At 48.6% G+C, this 20,473-nt stretch overlaps 1 protein-coding gene across 2 annotated transcripts in view; it reads left to right on the top strand.

Moving 5' to 3' along the window:
• Nucleotides 1–2,219: 2,219 nt before the first annotated feature.
• Nucleotides 2,220–20,473, top strand: part of SLC13A3 (solute carrier family 13 member 3) — a 90,692-nt gene continuing 72,438 nt past the window's right edge. The window contains exon 1 of one of the 2 annotated variants that reach the window (XM_023197056.2): nt 2,220–2,368. Coding sequence is in view for 1 of the 2 variants with exons in the window: in XM_023197058.3 (XP_023052826.2) it covers nt 2,258–2,368 (111 nt within the window). In the remaining variant the exon portion in view is untranslated. The remainder of the gene's footprint in view (nt 2,369–20,473) is intronic. The other variant, XM_023197058.3, reaches the window with a different exon arrangement.

Here is a 20,473-nt window from a genome sequence, read left to right as displayed (position 1 = left end):
AGCCACCGTGCCCGGCCTCAAAACTGTAAAACTTCTGACAAACTTGTCCAACCTGCCTTATTTTGTTGTTGTTGTTCTTTTTTTGTTTGTTTATTTGTTTTAGGCTTTTAGCAGCCTGAAGCCATGGTTTTTAGTTTCTGTCTCTAGTGATGAGTGGAAAAGAGGGATGAGGAAGGGGCTTTACTGGCCCATCCAGAAACAGAAACTGAGAACCCATGACTGTATTCTCTCCCTTGGACATCTCTGTGAGAACAAAACAAGCTAAACACATGAGAAACTCTTTGGGATCTAAGGCTATGCAGAGAGCTTAACCTGATGATCCAAAGGAACAATTTGATAAATTTAACTACATCAAAATTAGAAATGTTTGCTTGGTGATATATAGTTAAGAGACTGAAAAGACAAGCTACAGATGGGGAGAAATATTTGCAAACAACATGACTGACAAAGGACTGACATCTAGAATTTGCAAAGAACCCTCAAAACTCAACAGTAAAAAACCAAATAATACAAGTAGAAAATGGGCAAATGACAGGAAAAGAGAGTTCACCAAAGAGGATATAGAGATGGCAAATTCGCATGTGAAAAGATGTTAAACATCACTAGCCATTAGGGAAATATAAATTAAAACCACAACGAGCTATCACTACATCCCCGTCAGAATGGTTAAAATAAAATAAACAGTGACACCACCAAATGTTGGCAAATATGTGGAGAAATTGGATGATTCATACATTGTTGATGGAAATACAAAATAGTACAATCACTTTGGAAGACAAGTTGACAGTGTCTTAAAAAGCTAAGCATTGCAAATACTGGGCAACCCAGAAGTTGCACTCTGTATGGTTACCTGAGAGTAAATAGAAGTGAATAGAAGTGACTCACCCACCTTGAAAAAAAAAAAAGAAATAACTCAGCTGGGTACGGTGACTCACACCTGTGATCCCAGAACTCTGGGAGGCTGAGGTGGGTGGATCACCAGGCCAGGAGTTCAAGACCAGCCTGGTCAAAATGAGACCCTGTCTCTACTAAAAATACAAAAAAAAAAAAAAAAATCAGCTGGACATGGTGGCACACGCCTGTAATCCCAGCTACTCAAGAGGCTGAGGCAGAAGAATTGCTTGAACCTGGGAGGCAGAGGTTGCAGGGAGCCGAGATTGCTCCACTGCACCCCAGCCTGGGTGACAGAGTGAGACTCCATCTCAAAAAAAATAAAAAATAAAAAATAAAAATAACTCATCAACAGCAGTAACTCCCATTGAGCACATGCTCTGCCAGACACTGCACTCATCACATTACCTGTGTTATCTCATTTAAACTTCCTAACAACCTTCTTGTCTGGTGTAGACTATTTTTTAAAATTTAACTTTTATTTAAACTTCCTAACAACCTTCTTGTCTGGTGTAGACTATTTTTTAAAATTTAACTTTTATTTTAAGTTCAGGGGTACAGGCGCAGGTTTGTTGTATAGGTAAACTTGTGTCGTGGGGATTTGTTGTACAGATTATTTCATCAGCCAGGTATTAAGCCTAGTGCCCATTAGTTATTTTTCCTGATCCTCTGTCTTCTCCCACCCTCCAGCCTCCGAAAGGCTTCAGTGTCAGTTGCTCCCCTCTATGTGTCCATGTGTTCTCATCATTTAGCTCCCCCTTATGAGTGAAAACATGAGGCATTTGGTTTTCTGTTCCTGTGTTAGTTTGCTAAGGATAATGGCCTCCAGCTTCATCCATGTTCCTGCAAAATAACATGATGTCCTTCTTTTTGGTGGCTGCATAGTATTCCATGGTGTAGACTGTTATTATCACCACTCCACTTTCAGGCTGAGGCTGTTGTTCAAGGCCACGCAGTTAGTAGGTGGCAGTGCCAGGATTTGAACCCAGGTAAAAGGAGTACGCACCTTAATCCTCGCCTTGTTATCCTCAGCCATCTCACAAGCGAGTAAACAGAGGCGAGGCGAGGATAAGCCAGCTGCCTCAGGCCACATTGCTGGGAAGCCGAGAGGCTGAGATCCAAGGCCACGCTGCCCTGCGGCTAGGGTCCCGGTTGCTAGTTCTCGTGCCTACCTTTCTCCAACATTCCCAGGCCTCTTTCACCCCGTCCCAGGGGCGCAGGCACCACCCTTTTCTTCCAGGAGGAGCAGGGAGAGGGCGGGTTCCCCAGCGCAGTCCCCTCCCCGACCCTCCCCCAGGCTTTAAGCCGGCGCCGGGGCCAGGCGGGGCAGTCCCGGGCCGGCCCGCTCCGCGCGGAGATCGCGCTGATGGCGGCGCTAGCGGCAGCGGCCAAGAAGGTGTGGAGCGCGCGGCGGCTGCTGGTGCTGCTGTTCACGCCGCTCGCGCTGCTGCCGGTGGTCTTCGCCCTCCCGCCCAAGGTAACGCCTCCTCCGCCTGTGCGCCCCCGGTCCGCCACAGGCGGGATCTTCTCCCAAGCCTCCAAGTTGGGAGACCGCTGAGGTCCCAGTGTAGACAGGCTCTAGCAGACCCCCTCGCCCTCCCTCCCTTGCACCTGCCGCGGACCGCTGTGAACGCTCCTAACGCCTCTTCCCTCTTCCCAGCTGCTCCTTAGAGCTTGAGTCCCACTCTGCCTTCTGGATCTCACTTGGGAATAATTTCGTTTCGTTTCAGAGACAGGTTCTCGCCTGTCACCCAGGCTGGAGTGCAGTGGTGTGATCATAGCTCACTGCAGCCTCCAACTTCTGGACTCAAGCGATCCTCCTTCCGCAGCCTCCCTAGTAGCTAGAACTACAGGTGCATGCCCAGCTAATTTTTTTTTTTTTAAATAGAGATAGGGTCTCGCTATGTTGTCCAGGCTGGTCTCGGTCTCCTGGAATCAAGACATTCTCCCACCTTGGTCTCCCATATGCTGGGATTACAGGTGTGAGCCACTGTGCCTAACAGAATTCTTTCTTTCCTGAGGTCTAATTCTGTGCTTGATGCTGTGTTTCACATTTCACTTGACAGTCACAGTGAACACTTACTGTGTGCCACGCTGTTTGACCTGGGGCAAGTCACTTAACCTCTCTGAACTTCAGTTTACTCATGTGTAAAAATGGGAGAAATGGTAATGCCCACCAATAGGGCAATATATGTAAATCTCTTGTAACTAAACCTGGTACAGAATAAATGTCTAATAAGCAGTGGCTGGTCTTTTTCTGCACCAGGTCCTTATATGATGAGGACGGTAAGATTCATGAGTGCTTACTAGGGTTGAGGATTTGCTTTTTGCTTATAACTTTATTTAATCATTTCAATGCCTCTCAGAGGGGAAAGATTATTTGACCCGTTTTCCAGAGGAGAAAACCAAGGCTCAGAGAGAGAAAGTGACTTGCTCAGAGTCACACAGCAACTGACTGTGTCGGTATTCAGTCCCTGGCTTGTTGGAATCCAGAACCCTAGCTGTTTTCAGTCTCCCTGAGGAAGTAACACCTATAAGATCAAAGACCGCAGGTGGAGTTCAGGAGTCATAACTGAAATCAACACTAGTAGGGGCTGGAAGGAGATGGTACCACAGGTCCCTTTTGGGTCCTTCACCTGTGCCCACCCCAGCCAGGGCATCATGAGAGGGCACTAGGCTTATAAGATAAGGCTTCTACCTCCAAGAAGTTGCTTCACCGTCTCTCAGTGAGATATTAAATGTTCACAAAAATAAAAGTAAAGAGGAGGTGTAATTTAGGGTGCATTACCCAGCACCGATCAGCTGAGACCAGGGAGGTTCTCCTGGAAGAAGGAGCCCTCCGTGGGCACATGCAGTAAGAAAGTGACACCAGGTGGTTCCAAGGAGACCCAGGGCTAACACAGAGCAAGTTCAATAGTGTGGAATTATCTAAGCTATTCGACTTGCTCAACATGAAAGAGAAAAACACAATAAATGATGGAATAAAGATGAGGTCACCTTTTCAAAAACCAGCCTACCCCAGGCCACTTTCTGACCTGTGGATCTTAACATCCTGGACCAATCTCCTTTCCTCTTTGGGTTTTGCTTCCCCGTAAACTGGAGCAATTACACCGCTAGCTTCTGGGATTGATGGGAGAGGTCGAGTAAGGCTTTGTGAAACATCTTTGGTGGAAGTGTAGGTGGCTGAGCCTTGACTGGTTGCTGTCTGCAAGGCCCTAGGCAGAGCTCTCCGGCAAAAAGAGACAAAACACGGGGTCTCTATTCTCAGCAGGGGTCACGATAGCTTCTCTCTGCTCTGTTCTCTAGCAAGAGCATGAACCCAGGAGCAGATCCAAGGGTTTTGGGGCCTGGAGCATAGACTTGAGGGGGTCTCTTTAAGAAAATGAATACAGATTTACAAATATGAGATTCGGCACAAGGCTTGGGAGAGGCTCTGAAGCTTAAGCTTCACAAAGTATCCTCTTTCTGTCTGAACCCCAACATGCACAATTGAATGGAAGGCAGGGAGAGATAACAGGGAGAGCCCCTGGGATGTAACCCCCCATGATGGTGCTAAGCCTGATGAGGAAAGTGTTTTATTGAATGCTTAGCTCTTACAATGTGCTAGGGGCCATGCTAGGAGCTTGTCAGGCTTGTCCCATGTAAGGCCCACAACAACCAGAGAGGTAGCTGTTATTTGCATCCCTATTTGACAGATGAAGAAATGGAAGCTCAGCAGGGTTAGGTGACTTGCCTAAGGGCACATAGCTGCTACAAAACCAGAATGTTGAGTCTGTACTTTGTGTGTGTGTGTGTGTGTGTGTGTGTGTGTGTGTGTGTGTGAGATAGGGTCTTGCTCTGTCACCCAGGCTGGAGTGCAGTGACACAATCTCGGCTCACTGCAATCTCCACCTCCCAGGCTTAAGCCATCCTCCTGTCTCAGCCTCCTAGAAGGCTGGGACTACCAGCTCCTGCCACCACACCTGGCTAATTTTTATATTTTTAGTAGAGATGGGGTTTCACTATGTCACCCAGGCTGGTCTCAAACTCCTAGACTCAAGCGATCCACCAGCCTCGGCCTCCTAAAGCGCTGGGATTACAAGCAAGAGTCTGTACTTCTTTCTAACTGCTGTGCCTTACATGCTCTTCCTAGTGATAATTCAATACAAACCACTCCTTTGTTCCCTACAGTTCCCTTGTGGGGACCCTTTATATGGCTCTAGATGTCACTGCCTCTTTAAGTGGTTGATGAACCAGGGCCTCCTCCCAGGAGGCAGGTCTGGCCCTTTGGAGGACCTTAGCCTCCCTCAAAATCTCTATTGGCATGCCTGAAGCCCCCTCTCCCATATAACAATATTTATATGACTATCATTATTAGATTCTCTGACATTAAGAATAGACGTGTTTCTCAATCTAATATACAATGTGAATAAAAAGTATCCTTAGAAAACACCACTGTCTTTATTGATCTGGGACATATATTTAACCCATTTCCCATTTAGAAAAAAAAAAAAATGTGCAGCTCACTGCCAGTGCAGTATTCTCGGGGCAAAACGGGAAATGGGTTAAAGCAAGCACAGTAGATTTGCTATGCACACGGAGCTTCAAGACAATTCTGGTCATCTTAACCAGTCACTCCGTGTGAGAGCCTCCCCAGACAGAGGCTGGTGGACTAACTTCAAAACATGCTTGCTGGGCAATTCAAGACAGGCATCCTCAGCGTCCACTCCAACATCAGATTGCCACTTCTTAGCCTCTTCCACATGGATATTCTGGCGCCACGAATGCAGGTTGTATTGTACACATGGGTTACTAACAAATTGCAAAATTGCAGATATCAGATCAGGAAAGATATTGGAGGTGCTTGGTCATTTGTCACTTACCAGGCAGTGTGGAGTAGGAGACAACCCCTCTTTGGGGCCTGGGTTTCCAGCTTGATGACGTCTCCTATCCACTGCTGCTTTGCTGTTCTAGGAGTCTGTGTGGTCGAGAGGGTTGGTCCTCATGCACCTGCCCTGGTGACTGGTGAGCTTGTCTTCGGGAAGGCTGGAGTCAATCTGCAGAGCAGCGCTGAAAGGGAACAATTCTTACATTATGTCCTCTGGCTCAGAAATGCTGTCAGCAGGGGTGAAAAGGAGTGGGATGAGCTCTGGAATGCATGGCTGCCACTTCCAGCACCACTGGGGATCCTAGCTCTTGCTATGAAGAGTGCTGGGGGCTCAGGAAGTTGGGATGCTACCCCAGGGACTACATCAGCGTTTTCCAAGAATGGCCATCCTGGGAGTTAGAGGTTTGGGGAGCGATCTTAGCTAGCGGACACAGATGGGACTGTTATTAATAAAATAGGCTTGCAAATAAGCTCTAGCCCCACGTTTGCAGAAAAGCCTTGCCCCCTTTCTTGCCTTATGCCCCCTGAGAGCAAATTAAATGATACTGACCACCTGTCCAGGAGGAGTTCTTAACACTGGGGACTCACAGGTGATTCTAAAGATGCTCTGAGAAGGAAGAGTTTAAGGATGTTCTTGGCAAGGCTGCTACAGAGTGTTGTACATGTTGTGCACTGCACAAGGTGCTTGAGGAGGTAAGTGAGGCTGAACTCACCTGCATTCCACATGCCAAGCTGTGCACCCTTGTGCAAAGCTTGGTTCCACCTGAGGAAGGGCCTTTTATTCTAATTTGCACAAAGGTGTCACGTTGGCCAACAACAGATTCGCCAGGGTAGGGATCTTTTGGGGGGATGGTAGTACACCTGTAAGGCCAGAGGCCCCGTTTCTTGCGTTTGCCTAATTTGTGGGCAGGTAGATGACCAGGAAGATGGTCCTTTCATTCCCAGTTTTAAGGCTTTGGAATCAGAACTGCATTCGCATTCCACATACTTGCTGGGCAAGTCATTTTATATTTCTGGCCTTAGTTTCTTCATTTATAACAGAGCCATAATGTTATATTCCTTCTCAGTTATTTTCTGGCCTCAAGGAGTTAATACATTGTGCCTGTACTATAAATTCTTAGTTTTTTATGTAATGCTGAAAATATGTTTCAGTTCTCCCATTTTGCAGATGATGAAATTGAGGCTCAGATAAGTTAAATGATGGAGGGAACATGGACGTTAGAGTTGAGAAGACCTGGATTTGTGTCATGGCTCTGAAACCATGAAAGAGGGGGACCTGGGCTGGAGACCTTGAATTTCTGAGCCTGAGTCTCATTTGCGAAGTGGAGAGGACTCACACCCTCTCATTCTGTTACGAGAATTGGGGGGAGATACAGGAGGTGTCCAGAGCAGTGCCCAGCGTATAGTGGGAGTTTATAATTAGAGCAATAGCCACACATTTTCCTCACATTTACCAAATGCTGTTTTACATGCGTCTCAAATTTCAACTCACTTACTCTTCACATCAGATGTAGGAGTAAGTGAGTCAAACAATAATTATCCCCATTTTTAGAGATGAGGAAAGTGAGGCACAGAAAGGTTAAATTCCCAAGGTCACGCAGCTACTAAACACTACTTCGGTCACTCCTCCTCCTTCTCTCTTGGTCCTGGATTTTGGAAGTGAGGGTGGCCAGGGTTCAGAGAGGCCCTTGAGTTTTCCCCAGTAGAGGTTTTCCAGAAAAAAACTGTAAGTCCAGCTGTGCGGATTGCGCACCTTCTCCGGCCAGACACTGCCTGCTGCTTTTAACTTCTGTCATCTCATTTGAGCCTCAGGGAGCTCAGACAGGGAGTTTTCCCACAGGCACCCCAGAATGGAGTGAGTCTGGTTCGCTTTCCATCATCCAAATACCCACTCACATAATTTTTGCCAGAGTCCCTCACCACTCAATATTATTTACTTAATTACATTCCTGTTATTTATTCTTTTTACATTAATGTCTTACTGCCCTCACCTTTAAAAAAAACACTTAAATGCAATGACTTTAAAAGATTTTATGCGGGCCGGGCGCGGTAGCTCAAGCCTGTAATCCCAGCACTTTGGGAGGCTGAGACAGGCAGATCACGAGGTCAGGAGATCAAGACCATCCTGGCTAACCCGGTGAAACCCCATCTCTACTAAAAAATACAAAAAAACTAGCCGGGCAAGGTGGTGGGCGCCTATAGTCCCAGCTACTGGGGAGGCTGAGGCAGGAGAATGGCGTGAACCCGAAAGGCGGAGCTTGCAGTGAGCTGAGATCCGGTCACTGCACTCCAGTTTGGGCGACAGAGCGAGACTCCATCTCAAAAAAAAAAAGAAAACAAAAAAGATTTTATGTGGGTATCAGATATGGAAAACCAGGATCATCATGGATGATTAGGAGAAGAAAACTAAGAATAAATAGGTAAATATTTAATGCTGATTAATACTGGGTACATACTGCCTGGTTGAAGCTGTGGACCTGTGACCTGCCCTCCCTTTGTTGCAAAGGGAGGAATATCATCAAGTGAGGCATTAAAGACAAATTAGTACCAAACTGAGACTTTGCTTTGGAAATAATGAGAGGGAAAGAAGAATTAGAAGGGAGGTAACCTCAGTGTTCCACCCAAAGTCTTCTGGAGTTGGCTTTTTATGCTTCAAGAAATATTGGACCCATAGCCTGGAAATGTGCCTTGTCTGGGGATGCTGAAGTTGACTCACACCCCCAGCTCCTCAGTTTCCTCATCTGTACACAGATGGCCTTCTTGCCACCATGAAGCTTGGTGGCAAGTTAAGTAAAGGAAGTCTGTGGCACGTGGCTGGCTGAACAGTGACCCACCAAAGATGTCGGTGTCCGAATCCCCTGAACCAGTGAATGTTACTTTCTATGGAAAAAAGGGGCTTTGCAGATGTGATTAGGTGAAGGATCTTGAAACAGGGAGATTATTGGGTAAAGGATCTTGAAACAGGGAGATTATCGTGCAGTATCCAGGTGGACCTGATGTAATCCACAAGGGGCTTTCTGAGAGGCAGGCAGGAGAATTTGAAGTCAGAAGGTAATAGCATGATGGAAGCAGAGGGAGAAAAAGCAATGTGATGTGGGGCTGTGAGCTAAGGAATGCAGGTGGTCTCCAGAAGCTGGAACAGGCAAGGAATGGATTCTCTCTCCTGGCGCTTCCAGGAGGAACCAGCCTGGCTGACACCTTGACTTTAGCCTAGTGAAAATGATTTCAGAATTCTGGCCTCCAAAACTCTAAAAGAATACATTTGTGTTTCTTAAGCCACTCCATTTGGGGTCATTTGTTAGAGCAGCAAGAAAAGATGAATACATGGCAAAACCACCCCACCAGACTGGTTCTCCTAGGAGCGGTTGGGAAGTTTAGCCCCTTGTCTGCCTCTCAATTTTGATACATATATTGCCTATAATTCCCAGATGTGTCCCATCATGTGGGCCCCGTATTCCTGGGGTGCAAACCCTGGTGTTCAGGAGAGAGCCTGGCTTCGTCAAAAAGGTTCCAGGCTTTTGGTTCATTTGGATATGAATTCATCCCTGGCCTCTGCCCTGATGAGCTGTGTGATGCAGGAAGAGTGTCTTCACCTCTCTGAACCCAGTTTCCCAGCTGACAGATGGAAATGTCCACAGTCTTTTCCTCACAGGATTTTACAATGAATACATAAGTTCATAGATGCAAAACATGTGTCTCAGAGGACATGTAAATTTTATTTTATTTTTTGGCAATTTAACCTTTACACATGCTTTTCTGGGTGGGACCTTTGAAACTGATTTGGAAAAAAAATGGAGATGCTGGTAGCATTTGGTGCGAAGGACTATGTTGAAATTGTCAGTCCCGTGCCTCAGTTTTCTCATCTGGAGATTGGGTCTGATCATTTTTCAACCTCATAGTGTGGGGAGGAAATGGGTTCATATGTTTCAGGCACTTAGTGGAGTGCTGGCTTGTAGCTAGCACTCAGTAACTGTCAGCTATTATTGTTACAGTTGCCATCGTAACATTTCAGAGCAGGTGAGCATTCTTAGTTTAACCACCACAAAAGGGAAACTGAGGCCCAGAAAAGGAAGTTAATTTTCCAAAGGCTTCAGTGAGGGGTGGGGCAGGAATGAGCACTTCCATCCCCTTCTCCAGGGAGTACCTTGTCTCAGGCATTGGTCATCAATGTTTTTATTTTAATTAATTAATTAATTATTGTTGAAACAGGGTTTTTCTCTGTCGCCCAGGCTGGCGTGCAGTGGCGTGATCCCGGCTCACTGCAGCTTCTGCCTCCTGGGCTCAAGTGATCCTCTCACATCAGCCTCCCAAGTGGCTGGGACTACATGCACACATCACCATGCCTGGCTCATTTTTGTATTTTTTGTAGAGATGGAGTGATGCCATTCAACTGGTCTCAAACTCCTGGGCTCAAGCTATCTACCCCTCTCAGCCTCCTAAAATTCTGGGATTACAGACACGAACAACTGTGTCTGGTCTCATCAATGTTTTATGCTAAAGACATTTCATTTAATCTCTGATGGCTAACTTCTAGATGACAAATGAGGGGGGTCGGAGGTCAAGCTCACTTATTTCTATTCAGATCATAGCTAGCTCTCAAAAAGGTTAAGGACAACTCATGCTTATTAGGCGTGTGTGTTTATTAGGCGCTCTGGTCCCCATTTCCTTGCTGATCCCATCTTCCAACCCCACTCCACCTCTCACGCCCTCTGCTCCCACCACTCTGGCTTTCTTACTGCTCCTTAATCCAGGGACAGGGACAGGCTGCGACTCACCATAAAGCTCTGGGGTCAGGCTGGCTAGCTGGGAAGGCTTCTTGTCTCTGACTGGCTTTGCACTTGGACTGGACGTGGTGAGATGAAGAGAGGAAAGAAGGGTGCTCCTGGATAATGGGAAGAGCAAGAGGCCAGGAGCAGGAAGAGTCCTGAGGGCAAGGAGTTCATCTTCCCAACTCTTTAGATGCAGACTTCCAGTGCACAGCGACCCAGGAGGGCAGAAACTGGCAAAAGCAACCATAGACTGAGAACCTACTAAGCGCCAGGTGTTGTGCTGAGTACTTCACATACATTGCAGCCAATGCTTAGAACATCCAGACAAGGGAGGCCTATGAGGAGGCAACCAAGGGTCAGCACAGTGCAGTGTTGTACCCCAAGGTCCCCAGCTGGCGAGTAGAATTTAAAATGACACCCATGCTCACAGCTGTGGCCCCAGGGCCCTGTGTCACCCAGCTGCTGCCCACCTGTCCCCTTGTGTCTGTTTTAATGGTAACGAAATTTGTTTTAATCAGGTATGATAAACACACAGACACAGGAATCAGCATCATTAAAGGTTTTCTACTCACATGGCCCTAGAAGCAGGAGGCATATCAGGCCACACAGGGCCACACAGGGAAGCAGCAGCATCTGTCGGGAGGCAGGGGAATAAGAGGAAACGTGGGCATGAGCCTTTACTGTGGGCCATATGTTCGGGCAAGGCAGGGTGGGCAGGTTTAGGATTGGCTAGTTAGTTTGAATCATTTCAGTGGCTCTGGGGCATAGGGGCTTCCCCTAGTTGTCTTGTACCTGGCTCTGGGGTGATTACGGCAGGTGGATTCATGTAAGAGCCCTCAAAAAGAGGTGGTAGGGAGTACGGGGTCTGGATTGGTTGTTTCGCATATGAAGGAACGCTTGCAGGCTAGTAGTTCATTATTTCTAGGAATGTGCTAGCCCTGGGACGGGGCAGTCCCTCCGGGGTCTCAGAGCCTCAAATACAGAAATTAGAAAACATGATTTTACAGCTTCCCATGCCCTTCTCTTTTCTCACTGTGCCCCAGCCTCAGGGGCCTTCTTTTGGTTCTTCAAAGCTGCCAGGCTCGCTCCTGCCTCAGGCCCTTTGCACTTGCTTCCCTGGACCACTCTTGCCCCAGATCTTCCACAGCTGGGTGCTTCTGTCATTTAGGTCTCGGCTGCAATGATACCTCCTCCTAGGAGTCCTCCTTGATTCCTGCTTCTCAAGCACACCTGCCCTCTTCATCCTACAAATTGCTCTTTAAAACAGCTTGCTGTTTTGTTTCCTTCATGGCATTCATCCTGGTCTGAAACGATCATATCTTTGTCTAGTGACTTCCTCTCCCCCTTGACTGTGAGTGACCTCAGAGCAGGTTTATGTCTATGGTGTGCTCTACAGCAGCCCTGTACCCTGAGTAGTGCCTGACATATAGTAGGTGCTCAGTAAAAAAGTATTCATTCCATGAATTTGGATTTGAACACAGGTTCTGAAATCAGAACCTGTACAGGGTCTAAAACCCCAGACTACCTCCCAGTTTGCGTAACATTCGAGCAGGAATCAGGGTTTCCAGCCCTTTCTATTTTGAGCTGGGAAGACTGAGGCCCAGAAGGGGACTAGAGAGACTTTGCTAACCTCTCCAAGCCTAGTGGACCAAGATCCCTCATCTGTGTCCCTCCATGCTCTCCCTACATGGTTTGACCCATTGCCCCATCCCTCAAGTGGGCACATAGACCCGCTGATCCCACAACAATTCCTCTGAGGTCCAGCCAACTTTCCACTTTCCCGGAGCTCCTGCCAGTTGTGTAAACAGGCTGGCGTGACTTCCAGTGATGCAGCAGAGAGCAAGATCGTGTTTCCTGACCCAACTCAACAGGACAGTGCCCTCTGGACTGATGAGCAGAATTCTCTGACACCGTCAGACCTTGAAGACATGAAGTCAGCACCCTAGCTAGGGGCAGACCTGGCCACGGCCTAGAACAAGTCAGACACGTGTGTCCAAACTGCTGTCTTCAGCTGAGATGCACTGGAGACTTTGGAAGAGCCACATGAGGTCACACCACTTCCTGGCAAGTCATTTCCCTCCCCTGAGCCTCAATTTCTTCATCTGCAAAGTGGGCATAATGATACTCACCTGCTGGGAAGACGCAAAGGTGCTGACACATAGTAGGTGCTTAATAAAGGATTGCTGCTGTTGCTATTATCTGCAGAGAGTCCAAGCTCTCTGCTGTGTCTGCTTGTCCTTGGAACTCATATGATGAGGGACAGCCATGGGAAGGTGCCTGTGGTGCTGGTGGAGCACCCATAGGCAGAACACAACAGTCAGCCCCAGCTAGAAAAAGACATTGGAGCAGAGCCGGGGAGGCCGGGAAGCCCCTACCTTGCCGGTCAGCCTGGTGAAGTCCCTTCCCTACCCTTTTAGCTCTACTCTCCTGCGGGACCTTACCAGCCCTCTTCGCCGACAGAGGACTTTGATTTCCACTGTACTCAGCTCCCCTACAGGAAAGTGCCGATACCTGGGAGGTTGTAGGATGTGACCTCAGCTTTGTTGATGTCCTGGGCCACATCACATGCCTTATTCTTGCACTCTCCTCTGTCCCCGGAGGAGACTTCAAAAGAGCCACAGCCAGCACCTCTCTAGCATCTACTGAGTGCCAGGCATGGTTCTAAGCATTCATGATATGCTGGTGAGCTTTTTTATGTTCATTGTGGCTCTGTGGGCTGTTACTGTTATTATCCACATTTGCAGATGAAGAAACTGAGGACCCAGGTGGAGCTAGGATGATGGTAAACATAAGAGAAACTGTGGGAATTCGGGCAAGTGACGGAACTGTTTCCGTTACTGGGAAGTGGCTGAGGTACGATTCAGACCTCACCATTCTGGCTCCAGGGTCTGTGTTCTCAGCCACGCAGTATGACCCAGGGGTGATGGACCCATTTTACAGATGAGGAGGTTGAGGCTCAGAAAGATTAAGCCATTTGCCCAGCATCTCATAGCCATTGACAGAGTAGTCAGGTTGGCGCTTGAGCCTAGGTCTGCCTTGTTGAAAACCCACACTCCTTTGTGGTTCAGTGGAGGCCAGCAGGGAAGGGAGCAGTTGTGCTGGACGGGGAAGGTGGGACATCAAGACAGGCTTCCCAGAGGACGGTGACGTCATCCAGACACTGGAGTGAAAGTTTAGAAGTCTCAGGGGCTTTCTGAAGCTTGGAGTTTATGGAGACAAGAACTAACACAAGTGATCACGCAGTGGTGGGTAGGAGCTTGGGTTCGGTTGCTTGGTTCCAACCCTGGCTTTTTTTTTTTTTTGAGACACACTCTCGCTCTGTTGCCCAGGCTGGAGTGCAGTTCACTGCAACCTCCGCCTCCCGGGTTCAAGCAATTCTCCTGCCTCAGCCTCCCAAGTAGGTGGGATTACAGGCACCCACCACCACGCCAGGCTAATTTTTGTATTTTTAGTAGAGACGGGGTTTCACCATGTTGGCCAGGCTGGTCTCATACTCTTGACCTCAGGTGATCCGCCCCCCACTTGACATCCCGAAGTGCTAGGATTACAGGCGTGAGCCACCACCCCTGGCCCCAATCCTGGCTTTTTAACCAACTGTGTGACCTTGGACCAGTTACCTAACCTCTTTGTGCCTCAGTTTCTTCATCTGTAAAATGGGTATAATAATAATAGACGATGCTTGTAAAGAGCTAAAAAAAAAATAAGTTGGCTAGCTTCAGGTTCAAAGCACCTACTGTGTCTCAGTCCTTAGAGGATATGCTTTAAATCAGTGAGTCTTTCAGCTAATTTGCTCCCAGGAGACGTGTGGCAATGTCTGGAAGCAATTTTGATTCTCACAGTGGGAGTAGGGTGCTACTGGCAGCTGATGGGTAGAAGCCAGGGATGCTGCTAAACACCCTTCCATGCACAGGACAGCCGCCCACAGAGAATCCTCAGACCCCAAATGTCAGCGGTGCCACGGCTGAGAACCCCTGCCCCAAATGCATTCATTCCTTTGATCTGTCTGACATGCGGAGGCAGGCATGGTCCAGAGTTCCATTTTGCTGATGAGGAAACTGAGGCCTAAAGAGAGGCATGCTAGCCTATGAGCACACAGCCTGGAAGCAGAGGGCCTGGCAGGAAGGAGAGGATTTGGAAATGGAGGGCGTTCCAGGCAGGAGAAAGGCACTCCTGCCCTCAGGGCCTCTCAGAGGCCAGCTCCAGGCTTCACTGGACGGAGCTGACGGCTCCTCTGTCCGCAGCAGTCAGGACAGCCGCCTTTCCCTTGCTAGGGAAATAACAAAAGAGGCCCTTGTTTGCCGCCACCCACAGCCCCGCTTCTGCCCTGCGTTTTACCATGCCTCCCGCACCTTTCTCTCTCGACAAGCTGAAAGCGCTGGCTCTGGGGGCTTAGGGGTGAGGGGCAGAGCAAAGGAACATTCTTGCAGCTCCTCTTATTAACCAATCCCTGCCCCAGCCTGCAGCCCCACTCAGACTTCTCCGGAAAGGGCTGGAACCAGTCAGCAAAACTTCTCATGGTGCCTGAGTTGGGCATTTTACACTGCAGAGTGCCCCACCGCAAGTGTGGGCAGCTCACTGGGCAGCCAGTCCTGCTCTGCCAGTGTCTGGGATCAGAATCATGGGACGTCCAGGCCTGGGGAGCCCTGCCAAGGCCTGGCTCTCACCTTTCATTGGGGTTGATAGGGGAGACTAAGGCCTGTTCTGAGGACATTCTCACCCCCACTAAACCACACATCAACTGCTTCCTGCTTTTGACTTTTTTCTTGCTGTGGAACCTGTACTTCTCCAGACCTTGGCTTCCCCTTCCTGGAGAAGGAGCCTGCCTCACCTGGGGTGGTATGTCCCCAGAATCACCTCCTGGGGGTGGAGGAGGAGGGACAGCACCATGAGAGCATGAACCCTAGCACCAGCCTTCCTGGACTCCAGCTTTGCTCTCCCACTTCCTGGCTGTGTGACCTTGGGCAAGTTACTTAGGCTCTCTGTGCCTCAGTCTCCTCTTCTGTAAAATGAGAATACTGATCGGGCCTACCTCATAGGAATGTTGTGATGATGGGTTCATATGCCCAGAGTACTTAGGGGTGTACCTGGCCTGGAACAGGTGCTGGGTCAGTGTTTGCTATCGTTAGTAGTAGTGGTAGTGGTGTTACTTGCCTTACAAATGAGCTCTTGGCTCTGGGGTCTGGAAGGGCATTATAGGGGATGAGGTTTGTTCTTGAATCCTCTTGACATCCTCCTTTTACTCACTGTGTGGGTTACTGGGTTCTCTGAGCCTCCATTTCCTCCCCTATAAAATGGAATAAAGCTCATCTCCTAGGGGCTGCGGGATTAACTGAGATAATGCTTATTCAGAGAAAAATCTCAGTGAGGGTTCCCTTGTCATTATTATTCTTGGCCAAAATCCCAAATTCCCAGATGCCTGAGAAGTGAGGGACTGTGAGCGTGGAGGCGCATTGTCAAAAGGGGCTTGGAAACAGGCCAGGCCTTTCCAGCAGGGATGGCTTCCCCCAGGACCAGCTTCCCCTTCACTCACTGGTTTCCCAACTGCGCCCCCTCCCAGGATGCCTGGGGCAGGACCAGCTGGACCCAGGTGGAGCTGGGATGATGGTAAACATAAGAGAATTGAAAATGTCAGGCCGGGCGCGGTGGCTCACGCCTGTAATCCTAGCACTTTGGGAGGACGAGGCGGGCCGATCACGAGGTCAGGAGATCGAGACCATCCTGGCCAACATGGTGAAACCCCATCTCTACTAAAAATACAAAAATTAGCCAGGCATGGTGGTGGGCACCTGTAATCCCAGCTACTCAGGAGGCTGAGGCAGGAGAATCACTTGAACCCGGGAGGCAGGGGTTGCAGTGAGCCCAGATCACACCACTGCACTCCGGCCTGGGTGACAGAGTCTGTCTCAAAAAAATAAAAATAAAAAAATTGTCAAGGGTGGAGCAGAGCCCAGGGCCCAGGACAAGTGGGAGCACAGAATGTGGGCTCAGATGATCCAGGACAGAGCCGAGTTTGGCCAAGAACTTCCCTGCAAGTGAAAGCCAGGCACTTCCCTTGCCAGCCTCGGTTTTCTCATCTGTCCCATGGTCCCACCAGCCTCATGGGGCTGTGATGAGGAGCCAGGGAAACCAGGCACTTTGTCAACCAAAAAAGTGACCTCCAAATAGTGAGAGATTAATAGGGACCTTGTCCATCTTCTCCACCAATGCACCCAGTACCTGTTGCACAACAGGTGCTTAATCCCTGTGTCCTGAATGATTATGGAATCAAAAGGGATATTTCCTCAGTGTTCCCTGTGTGCCAGGTGCTACCCACAAGTGACTAATACAATCAGTCAAAAAATTTCAACTGGGCACCTGCTAGGTACCAGCTACTATTCTAGGGGGACATGGCAGACAGTCACAGTGAACCAGACCATCACAAATCCTTTCAGCTACGCAGCTGACATTCTAGAGAGGGATAAATAAGATCTATAGTATTGTTACCAGAAAGGGGTCCCAATCCAGACCCCAAGAGAGGGTCCTTGGATCTTGTGCAAGTAAGAATTAGGGGTGAGTTCACAGAGTAAAGTGAATTTCTTAGAGAAGCGAAAAAAAAAAAACGAATGGCTACTGCACAGGCAGAGCAGTGACATGGGCTGCTCAACTGAGCATACTTGTGGTTATTTTCGATCATCTGCTAAACAAGGGGTGGGTGATTCATGAGTTTTCTGGGAAATGGGTGGGAAGTTCCTGGAACTGAGGGTTCCTCCCCTTTTTAGACCATATAGGGTAACCTCTGGATGCTGCCATGGCTTTGATAAACTGTCATGGCACTGGTGGGAGTGTCTTTTAGCATGCTAATGCATTAGAATTAGCATATAATGAGCAGTGAGGACAACTAGAGGTCGCTTTCCTTGCCATCTTGGTTTCGGCCGGCTTCTTTGCTGTGTCCTGTGTCATGAGTTGGATCTTTGTGACCTGTATCTTGTGAAACCAGTCCTGCTGACCTCCTATCTCATTCTGTGACTTAGGCTGCCTAACCTCCTGGGAATGCAGCCCAGCAGGTCTCAGCCTCATTTTCCCCAGCCCCTGTTCAAGATGGAATCGCTCTGGTTCAGACGCCTCTGACAGTAGGTCCCGTGATGATAACTGCTATGGAGAACAAAAGCGGGGTAGGGTGGGAGTTGGGGATGAAGGTAGTGCAGTTGTAGAGTCCGGAAGGTGTCCTGGAAAAGGGAGCATTGGAACACAAATCAAAAGGAGGCGACATCTGAGCAAAGACCTGAAGAAGGTGAAGGAGCAAGCCCTGAGCCTCTATAAAGGAAGAACGTTCCAGGCATAGGGAACAGCAAGTGCAAAGGTCCCTTTGCATGGACCCGGATGTGCTTCTTAGCCTTGGTAGAGGATTTCTCTTGGATTCTCTCTCATCTAATCAGGCTGGGTCCTTTCCCTGGGCCTGCCATGTGTGCTCCAAATTCCTTTCCCTTTGGGGCCCATATATATGTGGTACCTGGAATCATTACCTTTATCTCCAAATGGCAGACCCGAAGTGATTTGCAGATCATTGGGAATAACCTTCTAACATAAAGAAGGGTGGGAGCATGGCAAGTGTCCAAGAAACAACAAGTGGCCTTCCTTGGTCCTCATAACAGCCTCTTTAGGAGACTGATCCTTGGTCCCCTGGTCACACAAAAACTAAACTGAAGAACCCAGATGGGATTTAAAGGTTTGTCCCACCCCAGTGCTTTCAGGAAGGGTTTCACTTCACATGGAGAAAGTCCTCCCATTAGCACCAGCTGCAAAGGTGTGGGAGAGGATGACAGTGGAAAAGGGAGGTAGAGGGGCCCTGAGGGGAGCTTTCGATGCACCCCACCACCCTGCTCCATGTTGGGAGATGAAAGAACCAGCCGGACAGTTGGGAAGAATGAGGCAAAGAGAGAGGATGGAGCTGCCCAAGGTCACACCGTGAATCAGCTTCTTTTCTCAGAACAATGTGTTCTACCCTCCTCAGGCTGAGTGAGGCCACCAGGAACTCCTGCATCCAGGGCAGCTCTCCCACAACCACCCTCCTGTCTGTCTCGTGAATGATTAGTGAGGCCTGGGCAGCCACAGGGTGTGAGCCACTGCAGGAACACTTTTAATGAATGGCTCCAGGAACTTGAACTTGTCACAACATCTGCTAATGAGTCCAGGGGTCTAACAGAGTCCACTGTAGGGGAGGGGTGAGGGGTGGGGCTCAGACATCTCCTGGAGCAAGTTTGCTGCCCTTTCTGTTTCCCCCATTGAGTCTTGTCCCCAGATGGACACAGGTGGCCCCTAGCTGCCTTCTTAGAGTGTTTGGGAGCATGGGACAAGGTAAGAGGGAGCCTCGGTTGGCAACCAGAGACAAGACTTTTGGGTGGCCTCAACTTCCGTCTGCATCACTGCTGGATTAACCCTCCACACCTCAGTCTCTCCCTCTGGAAAGTGGACGAAAATCAGTTCTGTTCACCCTCAAGACTGAATTAGCCCCCAGAGAGGATATGAAAATGCCTATCAAGCACCTTTTGTTGAGTGCCTGTCCTTTCATTTCCTCTAATAGAACCTACCAGAGCCTGGGAAGAGCTAAAGACACAATTACTACAAAGGGCTTTAATCAGCACCCACACATAGTAAGTGCTCAGTGAATGCCAGCCACTCCCTTCACCGTCATCTTCATCGCTGAGCCCTGGGGCTAGGGCCCATAAGATCAGGACCAGGGCCCTGGGCTAGACCACCATGGTAGGATCGTGGCTCTATCCCTTGCTAGATGTACCCACATGGGCAGAGAAGTTGCCGAACCTCTGTGTGCTTTATCATTTCTAAACAGGGTCATTGGGACACACAGGCGAGCTAATGCACCCCAAAAAGCATGGCTTGGTGCCTAAAGTGTAGTAAGCCCTCAATCAGTAGTTGCTTTGTTCTTCTTGTCTATGGTTTGCATTGAGGCAGAGGGCCTTGAACAAGTCACTTGAGCTCTCTGAGCCACAATAAACCAAGCCACCCATAAACAGTAGTTGCTGCTGCCTCTTGGGGCAGTGGGTAGAGTTTAACAAGGGAATTGCAGAACAGTGCCTGGCGTGTAGTAAGAGCTTAACACATGTAGCTATCTCGGATAGGAGTGGTATGGCACTGAGGCCATGAGGGAGAGTTGCCCCGGAGGCTCGGGGAGAAATGCCCGTATTGCGGGGCTGTCAAAGCACAGCCATGTCCACCTGCCTTTTGATCTTCCCTGGGCATTCTCTGAGGATGGCCTAATATGCATCTGAAATTACAGATGGAGACAGGGAGGCTCCAAAAAGCCAATAAGTCAGCCTGAAGCTGGTGGCTTCCAAGTGGTGGAGCTGAGATTTGCACCCAAGCTATGTGTCTTCTGGTGGGCTTGTTCCCCTGAGCCTTCACCTGCCTGCTTTAACCTCCTCCTTCTAAGTGGAGGTCTCATGCCAATGTTCTTCTTGGCCTTGGCAGAGAGGGTTTCTCTTGGGTTCTCTCGCTTCTTTCCAGGTTGGGTCCTTTCCCTGGGCCTACTGTATGTGCTCCAAATTTCTTTCCCTTTGGGGTCCGTATATATGTGGCAGCTGGAATCATTACCTTTATCCCCAAATGGTGGACTTGAAGTGGCTTATGGATCATTGGGATGAACCTTCTAACATAAAGAGGGCAAGGAATGTAACAAAGTAACAGCTGCCAGTAGTAGGTAACATTAGATATGTAAATCTCTAGATAGATAGATAGATAGATAGATAGATAGACAGATGATAGATAGATAGAAGGATGATAGATTGATAGATGATAGATAGATGATTGATAGATAGATAGATAGATAGATAGATAGATAGATAGATAGATAGATAGATAGATAGATCGATCGATCGATCTGGGTAGATAAAGAGCTAGATGATTGATTGATAGATAGATAGATAGATAGATGATTGATAGATAGATAGAT

Source organism: Piliocolobus tephrosceles, chromosome 20 (genome assembly GCF_002776525.5).
Source record: "Piliocolobus tephrosceles isolate RC106 chromosome 20, ASM277652v3, whole genome shotgun sequence".
In the NCBI taxonomy this organism is placed as follows: Eukaryota; Metazoa; Chordata; class Mammalia; order Primates; family Cercopithecidae; genus Piliocolobus; species Piliocolobus tephrosceles.
The sequence above is the reverse complement of the archived record's forward strand: the minus strand, read 5'-3'. Positions and strand labels throughout refer to the sequence as shown.